The sequence below is a fragment of the Somniosus microcephalus genome, unplaced genomic scaffold (assembly GCF_052327205.1).
Source record: "Somniosus microcephalus isolate GS21.2 unplaced genomic scaffold, FLI_Smic_1.0 unresolved_chr2, whole genome shotgun sequence".
NCBI classification, from domain to species: domain Eukaryota; kingdom Metazoa; phylum Chordata; class Chondrichthyes; order Squaliformes; family Somniosidae; genus Somniosus; species Somniosus microcephalus.
The window spans coordinates 95,511,986-95,530,729 of NW_028225180.1; the positions used below are offsets into that span (position 1 = coordinate 95,511,986).

The following is an 18,744-nucleotide window of genomic DNA, read 5'->3' on the forward strand; positions in this document are numbered from 1 at the left end:
CCTGGACTCAGCAAAGGTCCCGGCAGACTGGAAAACTGCTAATGTAACATCCTTATTTAAAAAGGGCAGTAGACTGAAGGCTGGAAACTATAGACTGGTTAGCCTAACATCCGTGTTAGGTAAAATTTTGGAGTCCATTATTAAGGAGACAGTAACAGGACATTTGGATAATCATAATTTAATAGGACAAAGTCAGCATGGTTTTATGAAGGGGAAGTCATGTTTGACAAATTTGCTGGAGTTCTTTGAGGAAGTAACATATAGGGTTGATAAAGGGGAACCAGTGGACGTAGTGTATTTAGACTTCCAAAAGGCATTTGACAAGGTGCCACACAAAAGATTATTGCTTAAGATAAAAAATCACGGGATTGGGGGTAATATTCTGGCATGGATAGAGGATTGGCTATCTAACAGAAGGCAGAGAGTTGGGATAAATGGTTCATTCTCCGACTGGCAATCAGTAACTACTGGTGTTCCGCAGGGGTCAGTGCTGGGTCCCCAACTATTTACAATCTATATTAATGATTTGGAGGAGGGGACCGAGTGTAACATATCAAAGTTTGCCGATGATACTAAGATGGGAGGGAAAGTAGTGAGTGAGGAGGACATAAAAAACCTGCAAGGGGACATAGACAGGCTAAGTAAGTGGGCAGAGATTTGGCAGATGGAATACAATACTGGAAAGTGTGAGGTTATGCTCTTTGGCAGGAAAAATCGTAGAGCAAGTTATTATCTTAATGGCAAGAAACTTTAAAGCACTGAAGTACAAAGGGATCTGGGTTCCCTGATGCACGAAACTCAAAAGGTTAGTATGCAGGTGCAGCAAGTGATTAAGAAGGCCAATGGAATGTTGGCTTTCATTGCTAGGGGGATAGAATATAAAAATAGGGAGGTATTGCTTCAGTTGTACAAGGTATTGGTGAGACCGCACCTGGAATACTGCATACAGTTTTGGTGTCCATACTTAAGAAAAGACATACTTGCTCTCGAGTCAGTACAAAGAAGGTTCACTCGGTTAATCCCGGGGATGAGGGGATGGACATATGAGGAGAGGTTGAGTAGGTTGGGACTCTAGTCATTGGAGTTCAGAAGAATGAGGGGCGATCTTATTGAAACATATATGATTGTGAAGGGTTTGGATTGGGTGGATGTTCCCGATGATGGGTGAAACTAGAACTAGGGGGCATAGTCTTAGAATAAGGGGCTGCTCTTTCAAAACTGAGATGAGGAGGAACTACTTCACCCAGAGGGTGGTAGGTCCATGGAATATGCTGCCCCAAAAAGCTGTAGAAGCTACATCATTACATAAATTTAAAACAGAAATAGACAGTTTCCTAGAAGTAAAGGGAATTAAGGGTTACGGGGAGTGGGCAGGAATTTGGACATGAGTCTAGGTTTGGATCGGACATGGCCCTGTGGGCAGCAGAGCGGGCCCAGGGGCCGTGTAGCCTGATCCTGCTCCTATTTCATGTGTCTAATTCTGTTAGATTCAGGAGATGGTTCTGTGATAGTGGATTGGCGGTTAGGATCAGATCAGCCATGATCTTATTGAATGGCGGAGCTGGCTCGAGGTGCCGATTGGCCTACTCCTGCTCCTATTTCTTATGTTCTTAAGTTCTTATGGATGTGGGTGTACAGGGCACAATTTCAAAATTTGCAAATGACACAATACTTGGAAGTATAGTGAACAGTGAGATGAATAGTGATAGACTTCAAAAAGACATAGACATGCTGGTGGAATAGACAGAGACATGGCAGATGAATTTTAACACAGAAATGTGCGAAGTGTTACATTTTGGTACACAGAAGGAAGAGAGGAAATATAAACTAAAGGGTGCAATCCTAAAGGGTGTGCATTAACAGAGAGACCTAGGGGGATATGTGCACAAATCATTGAAGGAGGCAGGGCAGGTTGACAAAGCAATTTAAACAGCTTACGGGACCCTGGGCTTCCTGAGTAGAAGTATAGAGTTCAAAAGTGTGGAGATTATCATTGAATCATAGAATCATAGAAATTTACAGCACAGAAGGAGGCTATTTCGGACCATCGTATCTGCGCCGGCCAACAAGCAGCTATGCAGCCTAATTACACTTCCCATCTCTTGAGCCGTAGCCCTGCAGGTTACAGCATCTCAAGTGAACATCCAGGAAATTTTAATTTGTGGTTAGTGTTCCTGCCTCTACCAGCCTTTCAGGCAGCGAGTTCCAGACACCCACAGCCCTCTGGGTGAAGAAATTTCCCCTCAAATCTCCTCTAAACCTTCCACCAATTACTTGAAATCTGTGCCCCTTCATTTTTGACCCATCTGCTAAGGGAAATAGGTCCTTTCTATTCATTTTATCTAGGCAGCTCATAACTTTATACACCTCAATAGGGTCTCCCCTCAGCCTCCTCACTTCCAAGGAAAACAAACCCAGCCTATCCAGTCTTTCCTCATATCTAAGATTTTCTACACCCGGCAACATCCTTATAAATCTCCTCTGTACCAACTCTAGTGTAATCACATCTTTCCTGTAATGTGCTTACCAGAACTGCATGCAGTAATCTAGCTGACGCCAAACTAGTGTTTTATACAGTTGAAGCTTAATCCCCTCCTCTTGTATTCTATGCCACGGCTAATAAGGGCAAGCATTCCGTATGCCTTCTTAACCAACTTATCTATCCGGCCTGCTACCTTCAGTGGTCTGTGGACATGCACTGCAAGGTTCCTTTGTTCTTCTACACTACTCAGTGTCGTACCATTTAACGTGTATTCCCTTTCCTTGTTGGCCCTCCACAAATACATTACCTCTCCCTTCTCCGGATTGAAATCCATTTGCCACTGTTCTGCCCACCTGTCCAATTTAATGATATCGTCCTGCAGTCTACAGCTTCCTTCTTCAGTATCAACCACACAGCCGATTTTAGTATCATCTGCAAACTTCTTAATCATACCCCTTATATTCAAGTCTGGATCATTGATATATACCACAAAAAGCAAGGGACCTAATACTGAGCCCCGCGGAACCCCACTGGAAACAGACTTCCAGTCAAAAACACCTATCAACCATTATCCTCTGCTTCCTGCCTCCAAGCCAGTTTTGAATCCAACTTGACACTTTGTCCTGGATCACATGGGCTTTTAACTTCGTGACCAGTCTGCCATGTGGAACCTTATCAAAAGCCTTGCTAAAGTCCATATACACTACATCAAATGCACTACGTGCATCTACCCTCCTGATTATCTCCAAAAAAATTCAATCAAGTTTATCAGACACGACCTTCCTTTAACAAATCCATACTGCCTATCCTTGATTAATCCGTGTCTTTCTAAGTTAAGATTTATCCTGTTGTTCAGAATTCTTTCCAATAATTTTCCCACCACCGAGGTTAGGCTGACTGGCCTGTAATTAATCGGTTTATCCTTTTCTCCCTTTTTAAACAAGGGTACTACATTAGCAGTCCTCGAGTCTTCCGGCACCACACCGGAAGCCAGAGAGAATTGGAAAATGATGGTCAGAACCTTTGCTATTTCCTCTTTTGCTTCAGTTAACAGCCTGGGCTACATTACATTCGGGCCTGTGGATTTATCCACTTTTAAAGCTGCTAAACCACTTTTTACTTCCTCTCTCACTATGTTAATTTCATCTAATATTTCACACCGCTTCCCCCCTGATAGCAATATCTGCCTCGCCCCTCTCCTTTGTGAAAGCCGATGTAAAGTATTCATTAAGAACGCTGCCGATGTCTCCCGCCTCCACACACAGATTACCCTCTTGATCTCTAATAGGCCCTACCCATTCTTTAATTTCTGTCTTAATCTTAATATATTTATAAAATATCTTTGGGTTTTCCTTGATTTTACTTGCCAAGAATTGTTCCTGCTCTCTCTATGCTTTCCTAATATCCTTTTTAATTGCACCCTACACTTTCTGTTCTCCTCTAAAGATCCTGGAGTAAAAAGCCCTCGTAATCGGTCAAACACCTCCCTTTTTTCTTTATCCTATCCTGTAATCCCACCTTTTTTCTTTCAGGGCACTTATTTGGTCTGAACCATTTGGACCTCCTCCTTGAATGCTTCCCACTGCTCTGACAGTGATTTACATTCAAGTAGCTGTTTCCAGTCCAATATGGCTAAGTCCCCTCTGAGCTTAGCAAAATTTGCTTTTCCCCAATTTAGAAATGTTATTCCTGGTCTATCCTTGCCCTTGTCGAGAACTAGAGGACAAAGATTTAAGGTGATTGGCAGAAGAACCAAAGGCAAAATGAGGAAAATATTTTTTACTCAGCGAGTAGTTCTGATCTGGAATGCACTTCCTGAAAGGGTGCTGGTGGCAGACTCAATCCTGGCTTTCAAATGGGAGTTGGATAAGTACTTGCAGGAAAAAAATTGCAGGGCTATGGGGAAAGAATAGGACAGTGAAGACTGGCTGAATGCCGAGAGCCGGCACGGATTCGCCGGGCCGAATGGCCTTCTTTTGTGCTGTAACCATTCTATGATTCTACAGACCTGGCAAGATCGTGATTTACTATGAAACCCCAAGACAATACTTATGGTGTGTAGGACGTTATTGGCGAGCTTCCTAATGGCAGTGAAAGGGATAATATTAATATTCCTATTGTCAGCATTTTCCTTCATTTCAGATATCATTCTAGACCCAATGGAATATCTAACAGCAGCAAATATTTAATTTCCCAATTCTGCATTATAGAAAACTAAGTCCAAAATTAAACCTATACTTTTGGTAGATCTGAACGAATTCTGCTCTAACATTACATTTAAAAAAAACAAGAAAATGCTGGAAAAACTCAGCAAGTCAAGCAGCATCTGCAGAGTGAGAAACAGAGTTAACGTTTCAGGATGATGACCCTTCGTCAGATAAGAAGTATGGAAGAGCATGCCAGGAACAGCACCAGGCGTAGCTAAAAATGAGGTGCCAACCTGGGGAAGCTACAACACAGGTTTACATGCAAGCAAAAATGTGGAAGCAGCATGCTTTAGACAGGGCTGAGCGATGCCAGATTCAGCGGAACAGCTCCAAGCTCTGCAGTCCTGCCACATCCAGTTGTGAATGGTGGTGGACCAATAAACAACTGGAGGAGGAGGCTCCCTGAATATCCCCATCTTCAATGTTGGTGGAGCAACAGACAAGGCTCAAGCGTTTGCAACCATCTTCAGCCGGAATTGCGAAGTGGATGATCCATATCGGGCTCCTACTGAGGTCCCCACCATCACAGAAGCCAGTCTTCAGCCAAATCGACTCACTGCACGTGATATCAACAAACGACTGAGCGCACTGGAAACAGCAAAGGCTATGGACCCCAACAACATCCCGGCTATCATGCTGAAGACATGTGCTAGAGAACTAGCCGTCCCTCTAGCCAAGCTGTTCCAGTACAGCTACAATACTGGCATCTCTGCAACAATGTGAAATGCTGCTCATATATGTCCTTTCCACAAAATGCAGGACAAATCCAATCCGGTCAATTACCGCCCCATCAGTCTACTGTCAATCATCAGCAAAGTGCTGGAACGTGTCATTGACAGTGCTATTACATGGCTCTTACTCACCAATAACCACCTCACTGATGCCCAGCTTGGTTTCCCCCAAGGTGTCTCAGCTCCCGACCACATTACAGCCTTCGTCTAAACTTGGACAAAAGAGCTAAATTCCAGAGGTGAGGTGAGAGTGACTGCGCTTGACATCAAGGCAGCATTTCATCGAGTGTGGCACAAGGAGCCTGGGAAAACTGAAGTCAGTATGAATCGGGGATAAATCCCCACTGGCTGGCGTCATACCCAGCACAAAGGAAAATGGTTGTGCTGGTTGATGTTCAATCATCACAGCCCCAGGACATCGCTGCAAGAGTTCCTCGTGGCAGTGTCCTATGCCCAACCATCTTCAGCTGCTTCACCAATGAACTTCCCTCCAACAAGAGGTCAGAAATGGGGATGTTCGCTGATGAGTGCAAAGTGTTCATTGGCATTCATAACTCCTCAGATATTGAAACAGTCCATGCCCCGCATCACAGATGCCAGTCTTCAGCCCATTCAATTCACTCCACGTGATGTCAAGAAATGGCTGAAGACACTGGACACTGCAAAGGCTTTGGGCCCTGAAAACATTCCGGCAATAATATTGAAGACTTGTGCTCCAGAACTAGCTGCGCCCCTAGCCAAGCTGTTCCAGTACAGCTACAAAACTGGCATCTAGCCGGCAATGTGGCAAATTGCCCAAGTATGTCCTGCCTACTAAAAGCAGGACAAATACGACCCAGCCAATTATCGTCCCATCAGTCTACTCTCAATCATCAGCAAAGTGATGGAAGGTGTCGTCGAAAGTGCTTGGACAAAAGAGCTAAATTCCAGAGGTGAGGTGAGAGTGACTGCGCTTGACATCAAGGCAGCATTTCATCGAGTGTGGCACAAGGAGCCTGGGAAAACTGAAGTCAGTATGAATCGGGGATAAATCCCCACTGGCTGGCGTCATACCCAGCACAAAGGAAAATGGTTGTGCTGGTTGACGCTCAATCATCACAGCCCCAGGACATCGCTGCAAGAGTTCCTCGTGGCAGTGTCCTATGCCCAACCATCTTCAGCTGCTTCACCAATGACCTTCCCTCCAACAAGAGGTCAGAAATGGGGATGTTCGCTGATGAGTGCAAAGTGTTCATTGGCATTCATAACTCCTCAGACATTGAAACAGTCCATGCCCCGCATCACAGATGCCAGTCTTCAGCCCATTCAATTCACTCCACGTGATGTCAAGAAATGGCTGAAGACACTGGACACTGCAAAGGCTTTGGGCCCTGAAAACATTCCGGCAATAGTACTGAAGACTTGTGCTCCAGAACTAGCTGCGCCCCTAGCCAAGCTGTTCCAGTACAGCTACAAAACTGGCATCTAGCCGGCAATGTGGCAAATTGCCCAAGTATGTCCTGCCTACAAAAAGCAGGACAAATCCGACCCAGCCAATTATCGTCCCATCAGTCTACTCTCAATCATCAGCAAAGTGATGGAAGGTGTCGTCGACAGTGCTATCAAGCGGCACTTGCTCAGCAATAACCTGCTAACTGACGCCCAGTTTGGGTTCCACCAGGGCCACTCAGCTCCTGACCTCATTACAACCTTAGTCCAAACATGGACAAAAGAGCTGAACTCAAGAGGTGAGGCGAGAGTGACTGCCCTTGACATCAAGGCAGCATTTGATCGAGTGTGGCATGAAGGAGCCCTAGCAAAACTGAAGTCAATGGAAACCAAGGGGAAAACTCTCCATTGGTTGGAATCATACCTAGCACAAAGGAAGTTGGCTGTGGTTGTTGGAGGTCATTCATCTCAATCACATGACATCACTGCAGGAGTTCCTCAGGGCAGTGTCCTAGGCCCAACCATCTTCAGCTGTTTCATCAATGACCTTCCCTCCATCATAAGGTCAGAAGTGGGATGTTCGCTGATGATTGCACACTGTTCAGCACCATTCGAGACTCGTCAGATACTGACGCAGTCCGTGTCCATATGCAGCAAGACCTGGACAACATTCAGACTTGGGCTGACAAGTGGCAAGTAACATTCGCACCACACAAGTGCCAGGCAATGACCATCTCCAACAAGCGAGACTCAAACCATCTCCCCTTGACATTCAATGGCATTACCATCGCTGAACCCCCCACTATCAACATCCTGGGGGTTACCATTGATCAGAAACTGAACTGGACCAGCCATATAAATACTGTGGCTACAAGAGCAGGCCAGAGTCTGGGACTTCTGCGGCGAGTGTCTCACCTCCCGACTCCCCAAAGCCTTTCCACCATCTACAAGGCACAAGTCAGGAGTGTGATGGAATACTCTCCAGTTGCCGGGATGAGTGCAGCTCCAACAACACTCAAGAAGCTCGACACCATTCAGGATAAAGCAGCCCGCTTGATTGGCACTCCATCCACCACCTTCAACATTCACTCCCTCCACCACCGGCGCACTGTGGCTGCAGTGTGTACCATCTACAAGATGCACTGCAGCAACTCGCCAAAGCTCCTTCAACAGCACCTTCCAAACCCGCGACCTCTACCACTTGGAAGGACAAGGGCAGCTGACGCATGGGAAAACAACACCTACAAGTTCACCTCCAAGCCGCACACCATCCTGACTTGGACCTGTATCGCCGTTCCTTCAGTGTCGCTGGGCCAAAATCCTGGAACTCCCTTCCTAACAGCATTGTGGGTGTACCTACACAATATAGACTGCAGCGGTTCAAGAAGGCGGCTCACCACCATCTTCTCAAGGGCAGTTAGGGATGGGCACTAAATGCAGGCCTAGCCAGCGAAGGCCAAATCCCATCAATGAATAAAAAAAATAAAAAAAATAAAAAAATGCCCGCATGCAACAAGACCTGGATAACGTTCATGCTTGGGCTGATAAGTGGCAGGTAACATTTGTGCCAAACAATTACCAGGCAATCACTTTCTCCAACAAGTGAGAGTCTCACCACCTCCTCTTGACATTCAACAGCATTACCATCACTGAGTCCCCCACAATCAACATCCTGGGGGTCACCATTGACTAGAAACTTAACGGGACCAGCCACATAAATACTGTGCCAACAAGAGCAGGTCAGGGCTTGGGTATTCTGCGGTGATTGTCTCACCTCCCGCCTTTTAACCATCCACAAGGCACAAGTAAGGAGTTTGATGGAATACTCTCCACTAGCCTGGATGAGTACAGCTCCAACAGCACTCAGGAAGCTCAATACCATCCAGGACAAAGCAGCCCGCTTGATTGGCATCCCATCCACCACCTTGAACCGTCACCCCCTCCACCACCAGTGTACCGTGGCTGCAGTGTGTACCATCTAAAAGATGCACTGCCGCAACTCGCCAAGGATTTTTCGACAGCACCTCCCAAATCTGCGACCTCTTCCACATAGAAGGACAAGAGCATCAGGTGCATGGGAACACTGCATGTTCACCTCCAAGTCACACACCATCCTGGCTTAGAAAAAATCGCCAATTCTTCATCGTCGCTGGGTCAAAACCCTGGAACTCCCTACCTGTCATCAATGTGCGAGTACTTTCACCACACGGACTGCAACGGTTCAAGCAGGTGGCTCACCACCATCTTCTCGAGGGCAATTAGGGATGGGCAATAGATGCTGGCCTTACCAGCGGCGACAACATCCCAGAAATGAATAAAAAAATCAAAAAACTTTAACTCTGTTTCTCTTTCTACAGATGCTGCCCAACCTTTTGAGTATTTCCAGCATTTTCTGTTTTTAATTCAGATTTCCAGCATCCGCAGTATTTTGCTTCTGTGTTACACTGAGTGAAGTGGGTGACAGTTCTATTTCTAATTCCAATCAGAGATATGACAGGATTGTTATAAAAACAATTGTAATGAATGTATGCATAAATCTGCTGCAAAATATTTCATAATTTATGAAGCAGATGTAATATAGAGTCATAGAGTCGTAGAGTTATACAGCACAGAAAGAGGCCCTTCGGCCCATCGCGTCCGCGCCCGCCATCAAGCCCTATCTAATCTAATCCCATTTTCCAGCATTTGGTCCGTAGCCCTGTATGCTATGGCATTTCAAGTGCTCATCCAAAAATTCTTGAATGTTGTGAGGGTTCCTGCCTCTACCACCCTTTCAGGCAGTGGGTTCCAGATTCCAACCACCCTCTGGGTGAAAAAGTTTTTCCTCAAATCCCCTCTAAACCTCCTGCCCCTTACCTTGAATCTATGCCTCCTTGTTATTGACCCCTCTACTAAGGGGAAAAGTTCCTTTCTATCCACCCTATCTATGCCCCTCATAATTTTATATACCTCAATCAGTTCCCCCCTCAGCCTTCTCTGCTCCAAGGAAAACAACCCAGCCTGTCCAGTCTTTCTTCATAGCTGAAGCGCTCCAGCCCAGGTAACATCCTGGTAAATCTCCTCTGCACCCTCTCCAAAGCAATCACATCCTTCCTATAGTGTGGCGACCAGAACTGCACACAGTACTCCAGCTGTGGCCTTACCAGCGTTTTGTACAGCTCCATCATAACCTCCCTGCTCTTATATTCTATGCTTCGGCTAATGAAGGCAAGCATCCCATAACCCTTTTTAACCACCTTATCCACCTGTTCTGCTACCTTCAGGGATCTATGTACATGCACACCAAGGTCCCTCTGATCCTCTGACTTTCCTAGGGTCTTACCATTCATTGTGTATTCCATTGCCTTGTTAGTCCGTCCAAAATGTATCACCTCACACTTTTCAGGGTTAAATTCCATTTGCCACTGTTTCGCCCATCTGACCAACCCATCTATATCGTCCTGTAGCCTGAGGCTTCCCGCCTCGCTAATTACCACCCCAACAATTTTTGTGTCATCGGCAAACTTACTGATCATACCTTTTACATTCACATCCAAATCATTAATGTAGACAACAAACAGCAAGGGACCCAGCCCCGATCCCTGCGGTACCCCACTGGACACAGGCTTCCAGTCACAAAAACAACCTTCCACCATCACCCTCTGCCTTCTGCCACTAAGCCAGTTTTGGATCCAATCTGCCAAGGCACTCTGGATCCCATGGGCTCTTACCTTCCTGACCAGTCTCCTATGTGGGACTTTATCAAAATCCTTACTGAAATCTATGTAATCCACATCCACTGCACTACCCTCATCCACACATCCAGTCACCCCCTCCAAAAATTCAATCAAATTGGTCAAACATGATCTTCCCTTGACAAAGCCATGCTGGCTATCCCTAATTAATCCCTGCCTCTCCAAGTGGAGACCAATTCTGTCCCTCAGAAGTTTTTGCAATAATTTCCCTACCACTGATGTTAGGCTCACTGGCCTGTAATTCCCTGGTTTATCCCTACTACCCTTCTTGAATAATGGTACTACGTTAGCTGTTCTCCAGTCCTCTGGCACATCCCCTGTGGCCAGAGAGGTTCTGAAAATTTGTGTCAGAGCCCCTGCAATCTCCTCCTTTGCCTCACATAGTAGCCTGGGATACATCTCGTCCGGGCCTGGGGATTTATCCACTTTTAAGCCTGCTAAAACCGCTAGTACCTCCTCCCTCTCGATGCTAATATGTTCAAGTATATCACAGTCCCCCTGCCCGATTTCTATGTCCACATCGTCCTTCTCCATAGTGAACACAGATGCAAAAAATTCATTTAAAACCCCACCTAAATCCTCTGGCTCTACACACAGTTTGCCACTTTTGTCCCTAACGGGCCCTACTTTTTCCCTAGTTATCCTCTTGCCCTTAATATACTTATAAAATACCTTAGGATTTTCCTTTATTTTGCTCGCCAGTGTTATTTCATGGCCCCTCCTAGCTCGCCTAATTTCTTTTGTTAGTATCCCCCTGCACTTTTTATACTCTTCTAGGTCTTCCTCTGTCTTTAGTCCTTTGTATCTGCCAAAAGCTCCCCTTTTTTTCCTAATCCATTCTCGTATATCCCTTGACATCCAAGGTTCCCTGGGCTTGTTGGTCCCACCCTTGACCTTTACATGTTGCCATTGTACTCTCTCAATTTCCTTTCTGAAAGACTCCCATTGCTACGATGTGGATTTTCCTTCAAGTAGCTGATCCCAGTCCACATTGTCAGAGCCTGCCTTATCATATTAAAATCGGCCTTCCCCCAATTTAGAACATTTATTTCTGGTCCATCCTTGTCCTTTTCCATGACTACCTTAAATCTCACCGAATTATGGTCACTGTCACCAATGTGCTCACCTACTAACACTTCTACCACTTGCCCGGCCACATTCCCTAGAATTAGGTCCAGTACCGCCCCCTCTCTTGTAGGACTTTCTACATGCTGGCTCAAAAAACTCTCCTGGATGCACTTTAAGAATTCTGCACCCTCTAAGCCTTTCACACTCTGACTATCCCAGTTAATATTGGGGAAGTTGAAATCCCCCACTATAATTACCCTATTATTTGCACACTTCTCTGAGATTTGCCTGCATATCTGTTCTTCTATCTCCCCCTGGCCGTTTGAGGCCTGCAGTACACTCCCAGCAAAGTGCTAGCCACCTTTTTGTTTTTAAGTTCAACCCATATGGCCTCATTAGAGGAATCTGCTAATATATCATCCCTCCTTACAGCAGTAATTGTTTCCTTAATTAATATTGCGACACCCCCTCCTCTTTCCCCACACCCCCCCCATCTCGCCTGAAGATTCTATACCTCGGAATATTGAGCTGCTAGTCTTGCCCCTCCCTCAAACATGTATCCGCGATAGCAACAATATCATACTCCCATGTGTTCATCAACACCTTCAGTTCATCCACCTTATTCGTAAGACTCCTTGCATTAAAAAACATGACATTTAGCCTTGCCCTACTCCCTTGTGCCGTTACATATTTGCTCTGCCTTCCAGTCTGACTTATTTTTTCCTCTATACTTTGCTGTACATCACCCCCTATTATAGCTCCACTCTGTATCCCATCCCCCTGCCAAGTTAGTTTAAACCCCCCCGAACTGTGCTAGCAAACCCATCCGCAAGGATATTTGCCCGCTCTGGTTCAGCTGCAACCCGTTCGACTTGTACAAGTCCCACCTTCCCCAGAAGCAGGCCCAGTGATCCAGGAAACTAAAGCCCTCCCTCCTGCACCAAATCTTTAGCCACGCATTCATCTGCTCTATCCTCCTATTCCTATACTCACTAGCTCGTGGCACTGGGAGTAATCCAGAGATTACAACCTTTGAGGTCCTGCTCTTTAGTCTGCTGCCCAGCTCCCTAAATTCTTGCTGCAGGACCTCATCCCTCTTCCTACCCATGTCATTGGCCCCAGTGTGAACCACGACCTCTGACTGTTCACCCTCCCCCTTCAGAATGCCCTGCAGCGGTTTAATGACACCCTTGACCCTGGCACCAGGGAGGCAACAAACCATCCTGGAGTCACGTCTACGGCCACAGAAACGCCTATTTGTTCCCCTTACGATAGAATCCCCGACCACTATTGCTCTCCCACTCTTTTTCCTCCCTTCCTGAGCAGCAGAAGCACCCCTGGTGCCAGGAAGTTGGCTGCTGCTGCCTTCCTCTGGTAAGTCATCCCCCTCAACAGTATCCAAATCGGTATACCTGTTTGAGAGCGGGATGTCCACAGGGGACCCCTGTACTACCTGCCTGCTTCTACTGCTCCGCTTGATGGTCACCCATTTCCCTTCTGCCTGTGCAGCCCTTACCTGCGGTGTGACCAACTCACTAAATGTGCTACTCACGACCCTCTCAGCATCGTGAATGCTCCAAAGCTCATCCATCCGCAGCTCCAGCGCCGCAATGTAGTACTAGTAGCTGCAGCTGGATACATTTCTGGCACACATGGTCGTCAGGGACACAGGCAGCGTCCCTGAATTCCCACATAGAGCAAGAGGAGCATAACACGGGGCTGGGCTGTCCTGACATGACTTACCCTTTAATTAATTTAAATTAATTCAATACCACCAATTAAAGATATACACTAGGGCGCTTGTATGGTTTACCAACAGTCTCCGCTACACCAGAAAGATCTTAGCAACTATAAACCAGAGTTAAAGTTTAAAAAATAGAGAAATACTCACCAACCAATAAATTACCTTCTCCCTGGTGACGTCACACTCTGATTACTTTTTACCTCTCTCCCCGCTGCTGGGTTGGTATGCCTCGCTGCTGCCGCCGCTTTTCTGCTCCGCCTCGGTCACTGCTCTCCCCCAGATCCAGCCGCTTTGGTCGGGCCTCGCTGCTGCTGCTGCTTTTATGCTCCACCTCGGTCACTGCTCTCCCCCAGGTCCAGCCGCTCTGGTCGGGCCTCGCTGCTGCCGCCGCTTTTATGCTCTGCCTCGGTCACTGCTGTCCCCCAGGTCCAGCCACTGTGGTCCGGCCACGCTGCTGCCGCCACTTTTATGCTCCGGCTCGGTCGCTGCTCTCCCCCAGGTCCAGCCGCTGTGGTCGGGCCTCGCTTCTGCCACAGCTTTTATGCTCCGCCTCGGTTGCTGCTCTCCCCCAGGTCCAGCCGCTGTGGTCGGGCCTTGCTGCTGCCACCGCTTTTATGCTCCGCCTCGGTCACTGCTCTCCCCCAGGTCCAGCCACTGTGGACAGGCCTCGCTGCTGCTGCCGCTTTTATGCTCTGCCTCAGTCGCTGCTCTCCCCCAGGTCCAGCCGCTGTGGTCGGGCCTCGCTGCTGCTGCCGCTGTTATGCTGCGCCTCGGTCACTGCTCTCTCCCAGGTCCAGCCGCTGTGGTCGGGCCTCGCTGCTGCCGCCGCTGTTATGCTCTACCTCGGTCACTGCTCTCCCCCAGGTCCAGCAGCTGTGGATGAGTAGGGTCAGGAAAATTACCTTTGGCCAAATTATTCTCTCTCTTTAGCAGAGATGATCCCACCTACCCTTCCTCTTAGTGTATACGCAGACACAGACACATCTTTAATTGTATGTAAACCCCGCTTATATTGCACCTTTAGTGTCCTTCCCCAGTAACTAGTCCCTCACTATATTTAGTCTTTGGGCGAACACATATCCCTGATTTCACTTCTTACTTCTGACATTCAATTTTCTCCATTATTAATTGTTTGGTAATTGTGAAACTGTTTCCTGCACTAATGTTGTGAATTCCATTTAAATACCTGAGTCTCATGTCCAAACACAATACATCTTAACACCCTCATCCTAAACTCTTGTTAACGTAAATCAACTATCTGATTCCCCTCATTCATAATAGTAGTAAACTTTGCCTGTGATCGGGTAACGATAGCAGTGCAGGTAATACCCCAGTTAACCTGCATGATCCCTGAAACACAAACAATCTGCCCTTCTCTCTGCACACAATAAAGCAGAGCATCTGCCCGAGTCCTGATACAATAACACTGGAGCTTATATTAAGAGAAGGAACAGTTAAGGAGGTAATGGGGAACTCAGGGCCGAGGAATCTGACGGCACGGCCGCCAATGTTGGATGGATGGCAATTTGGGGTGCACAAGAGCCCAGAACAGGAGGTGCACAGAGATCTCTGTTGGTTGTAATGCTGGAGAAGGTTACAGAGATATGGTGCTGACAATACCATTGAGTGATTTGAAAACAAGAATGAGAATATTTAAATCGAAGAGTTTCTGAACTGTGAGGCAACGTAGTTCAGTGAGCACGGGGGTGATGGGTGAACGAGGTTGGTGCGAGTGTGGATACGAGCAGCAGGATTTTAGATGAGCTCAAGTTTATAGAGTTTGCAACATTGTAGGACTAAAATAGAGCCTTGGAATAGACCAGACAGGAGGTAACAAACGCTGTAGGATTACAATAGAGCCTTGGAATAGACCAGACCGGAGGTAACAATGCTTTGTTTAAGGTTTGAGCAGCAGATGAGCTGGGGCATACAGAGGCGATATTATGAAGGTGATCTTCGTGGTGGAGGGGATATGGGCTGGGAAGCTCAGATTAGGGTCAAAAAGGACACAGAGTGGAACTTCTGTCCATTCACAGTCTGCTCCTCTTTCACTGAACAAAGTACCACAGATAATCTGTGTAAGATCTGATAAAATTACAGTGGATCTCTGATATATTTGCAATCTGCTCCTCTCCCATTGAACAGAATACACCAACTCATAGAATGATACAACAAATAAGAGGACCATTTGCTCCATCTTGCCTGTGCCGACTCTCTGGTAAAGCTATTCAATTAGGCCCACTTCCCTGCCCTTTCCCCATAGACCTGCAATTATTTTCCCTTCAAGTATTTATCCAATTCACTTTTAAAAGTAATTATTAAATCTGCTTCCACCACTGTTTCAGGAAATTAATTCCAGATCACCAAAAATCGCTGCGTCAGCAAATTAGTCACCTCGCCTTTGGTTCTTTTGCCAATCACCTTAAATGTGTGTCCTCTAGTTACCGACCCGTCTGCCACTGGAAACAGTTTCACTTATGTACTCGATGAAAACAGTTCCAAGGAACATATGAACAATGGCGGACAGGTAAAGACCCTTTGGTCCACCACGCCTGAGCCACAGAATTGTGATACTTTGTGTAAATTATATACACCCTCCACCTATTAGACACAGTGATCTCCAGGGAGAAGCAGAAAACCAGGTAAAAACCTAAACTAATTGGGGGTGGGGGATATCTGGGAATTTCTTCTCCTAGGCGTTTGGACATGTTCCAGCAGATCACTGTGGCATTACATTCCCCGCAGTATCTATCTTTTGTAAGAGGTGATGTCCAGCTCAGCGAGAGAGCTGTCCAGATCTAGGTTGAAGGAATTCAGCGAATCAGCATCCACTGTTCGAGATGCCAGCGTTCCACTATTCTATGCACTATTCATACATTTAGCATTAGAACCACCACTGTTTTCTAACCAGAATCATGATTGATTTTTAATGAGATGTTCATAGCGCTGGTAGGGCTGATAATATTAACCATCATAGGGAAACTAGCACCTTCAGGGAAATGTCCAAATTGCATAAATAGTAAAATCAAGTGAGCATCTGAAACATTTCTGAGCCAACATTGTCTTTCAACCACATTTCTCACTCACTTGATTTCATATTCTCTCCACGCCTCCAATGAAGCTGTGAAATAAATCGTTTGTAAGCTTACTGAATTGCAAAGTGCTATTTCCAATTTGTGTTGATATTGAGAAGAAATTTCTGTCTGTTCTAATTAAAGATGTTCAACAGAAACATAAGGAAATACTCCGGGTACAAATTGAAACTCTGAGAGTGAACATTATCCTAATAAAGGAGAAGGTTAAGAGTTTCCAGCTGGCTGATCGATACACTGAGCTAATGGTCATTTCTACTTTTCGAGATAGGAAACTTGTAGAACATGAACTGCTGGCAAGAGGCCAAGATCATGAAGAGTGGAGAGAGAAACACCTACGGAGAGAGCTTGAAAAAATCCGAACTGACCAATTGTTCAAGAGCAGTTTCTCCCGGAGATGCCGATTGCTCCAGAAAATGAATCAATTCTTCCGGCGATCCAAATCTTGGAGCTCAGCAGCAGTGAGTGAAGTGCAGGGGAGTTCAGCAGCAGTGAGCGGAGTCCCAGGGATTGGAAAAGCAACAATGGTACAAAAGATTGTTCATGACTGGGCCACTGGGAAAATATACCCGCACTTTCAATTTGTTTTCAGTTTCAAATTCCGGGATTTGAATGCTGTTAACTGTAGAATAAACCTGAGGAATCTGATACTGGATCTGTATCCTTACTTTGGGAATATTCTTAGGGAGCTCTGGAAGAACCCAGAGGGATTGCTGTTTATATTCGATGGTTTGGATGAATTCAAGGACGGGATCGATTTTGCTGACAATCGGAGGAATACAGAACCTCAGCACATGTGCACAGATCCCGAAGACTGGTGTGAAGTGTCTGACATTGTGTACAGTTTAATACAGCACAAGCTGCTCCCGGGATGTTCAGTGCTAGTGACCAGCCGCCCCACTGCATTACATTTATTGGAAAATGTTGAGCTCAGTGTCTGGGCTGAAATCATGGGATTTGTTGGCGAAGAACGGAAGGATTATTTCAACAAGTTTTTTGAAGATCAGACGGTGGCAGCAGCTGTTTTCAAACACGTGGAGGAGAACGAGATCCTGTACACCATGTGCTACAACCCTTCCTACTGCTGGATCCTTGGCCTGTCACTGGGCCCCTTCTTTACACAAAGAGACAGGAAAAAGCAGCGAGTTCCCAAGACCATCACCCAACTATATTCCTACTATATTTACAACATTCTGAAAAACCACGGCCGAGAAATTGAAAGCCCCCGTGATGTGTTACTGAAGCTTGGTGAGATGGCCTTCACAGGAGTCTCCGAGAAGAAGGTTGTGTTTAGAAATGATGATTTGATCAAGTACAATCTGCAACCTTCCCAGTTCCTGTCTGGGTTTATGATGGAACTTTTGGAGAGAGATGATTCTGTCCAGAGCGTGGTGTACACACTCCCGCACCTCACCATCCAAGAGTTTGTAGCCGCACTCGCACAATTCCTGACTCCAGATCCTGGGGACATCCAGAAAATCCTCAGCGAAGCCCACAGCAAAGAAAATGGGCGATTTGAGATATTTCTCCGTTTTGTTGCTGGTCTCTCCTCCTTAAAGTCAGATCGGCCACTGGAGGAGTTTCTGGGTCCATTTCTTCATCAAACCACCTGCCGAGTGATTGACTGGGTAAAGGAGAAATTTGAAGGAAAGATTGGAAATACAGCGAGAGCAACTGGTAAAAGGGACTTCCTGAAAACGTTGCACTATCTGTTTGAGTCTCAGAATACAGCGCTAAATCGGGCCACAGTGGGAACTGTGGAAAGACTTACATTTAATGGCTTGCGACTGACCCCAATTGACTGTGCGGTCCTGTCTCATGTCATTGGACTCTGTGATACAATAAAACACCTCAATCTAGTGAACTGCTACATTCAGTGTGAAGGCCTCCAGCGGCTCGGACACGTACTGCACAAATGCCGAGAGTTGAGGTAACTGTTTATTTGTCTTGAACTGTTGGGTGAATTGTAGAATAGTCACGGATGGTGTTGTTTCTCCGTAATTAAGGGTAACAAACAGTTCAGATAAACCAGATTCAACAAAATATGACCAATAATAAGAGGATCGGTTGGTAATTCCCTGAGGGCGGGAAAATATAGAACTGATCCTCATGGAAAGCTAGGGATTTTAAAGTCATTTCAGATGAGCAAATACAAGTCACTGAAATGGTCTAATAATTGAATTACAATGGCCCGGATTTTCTGATCGCAGGCCTCCCGCATGCGGAGGCCTGCGATCTGGAAAAATCTGCACTCTTAC

The 18,744-nt window shown here is 46.2% G+C and overlaps 1 protein-coding gene across 1 annotated transcript in view; it reads left to right on the plus strand.

Annotated features, from left to right (window-relative positions):
- Nucleotides 1-18,420, plus strand: part of LOC147093056 (NACHT, LRR and PYD domains-containing protein 3-like) — a 45,553-nt gene extending 27,133 nt beyond the window's left edge. Inside the window, exon 5 of the mRNA XM_085976378.1 lies at nucleotides 16,613-18,420. Within this exon, the coding sequence (XP_085832504.1) occupies nucleotides 16,613-18,420 (1,808 nt within the window). The remainder of the gene's footprint in view (nucleotides 1-16,612) is intronic.
- Nucleotides 18,421-18,744: the final 324 nt, after the last annotated feature.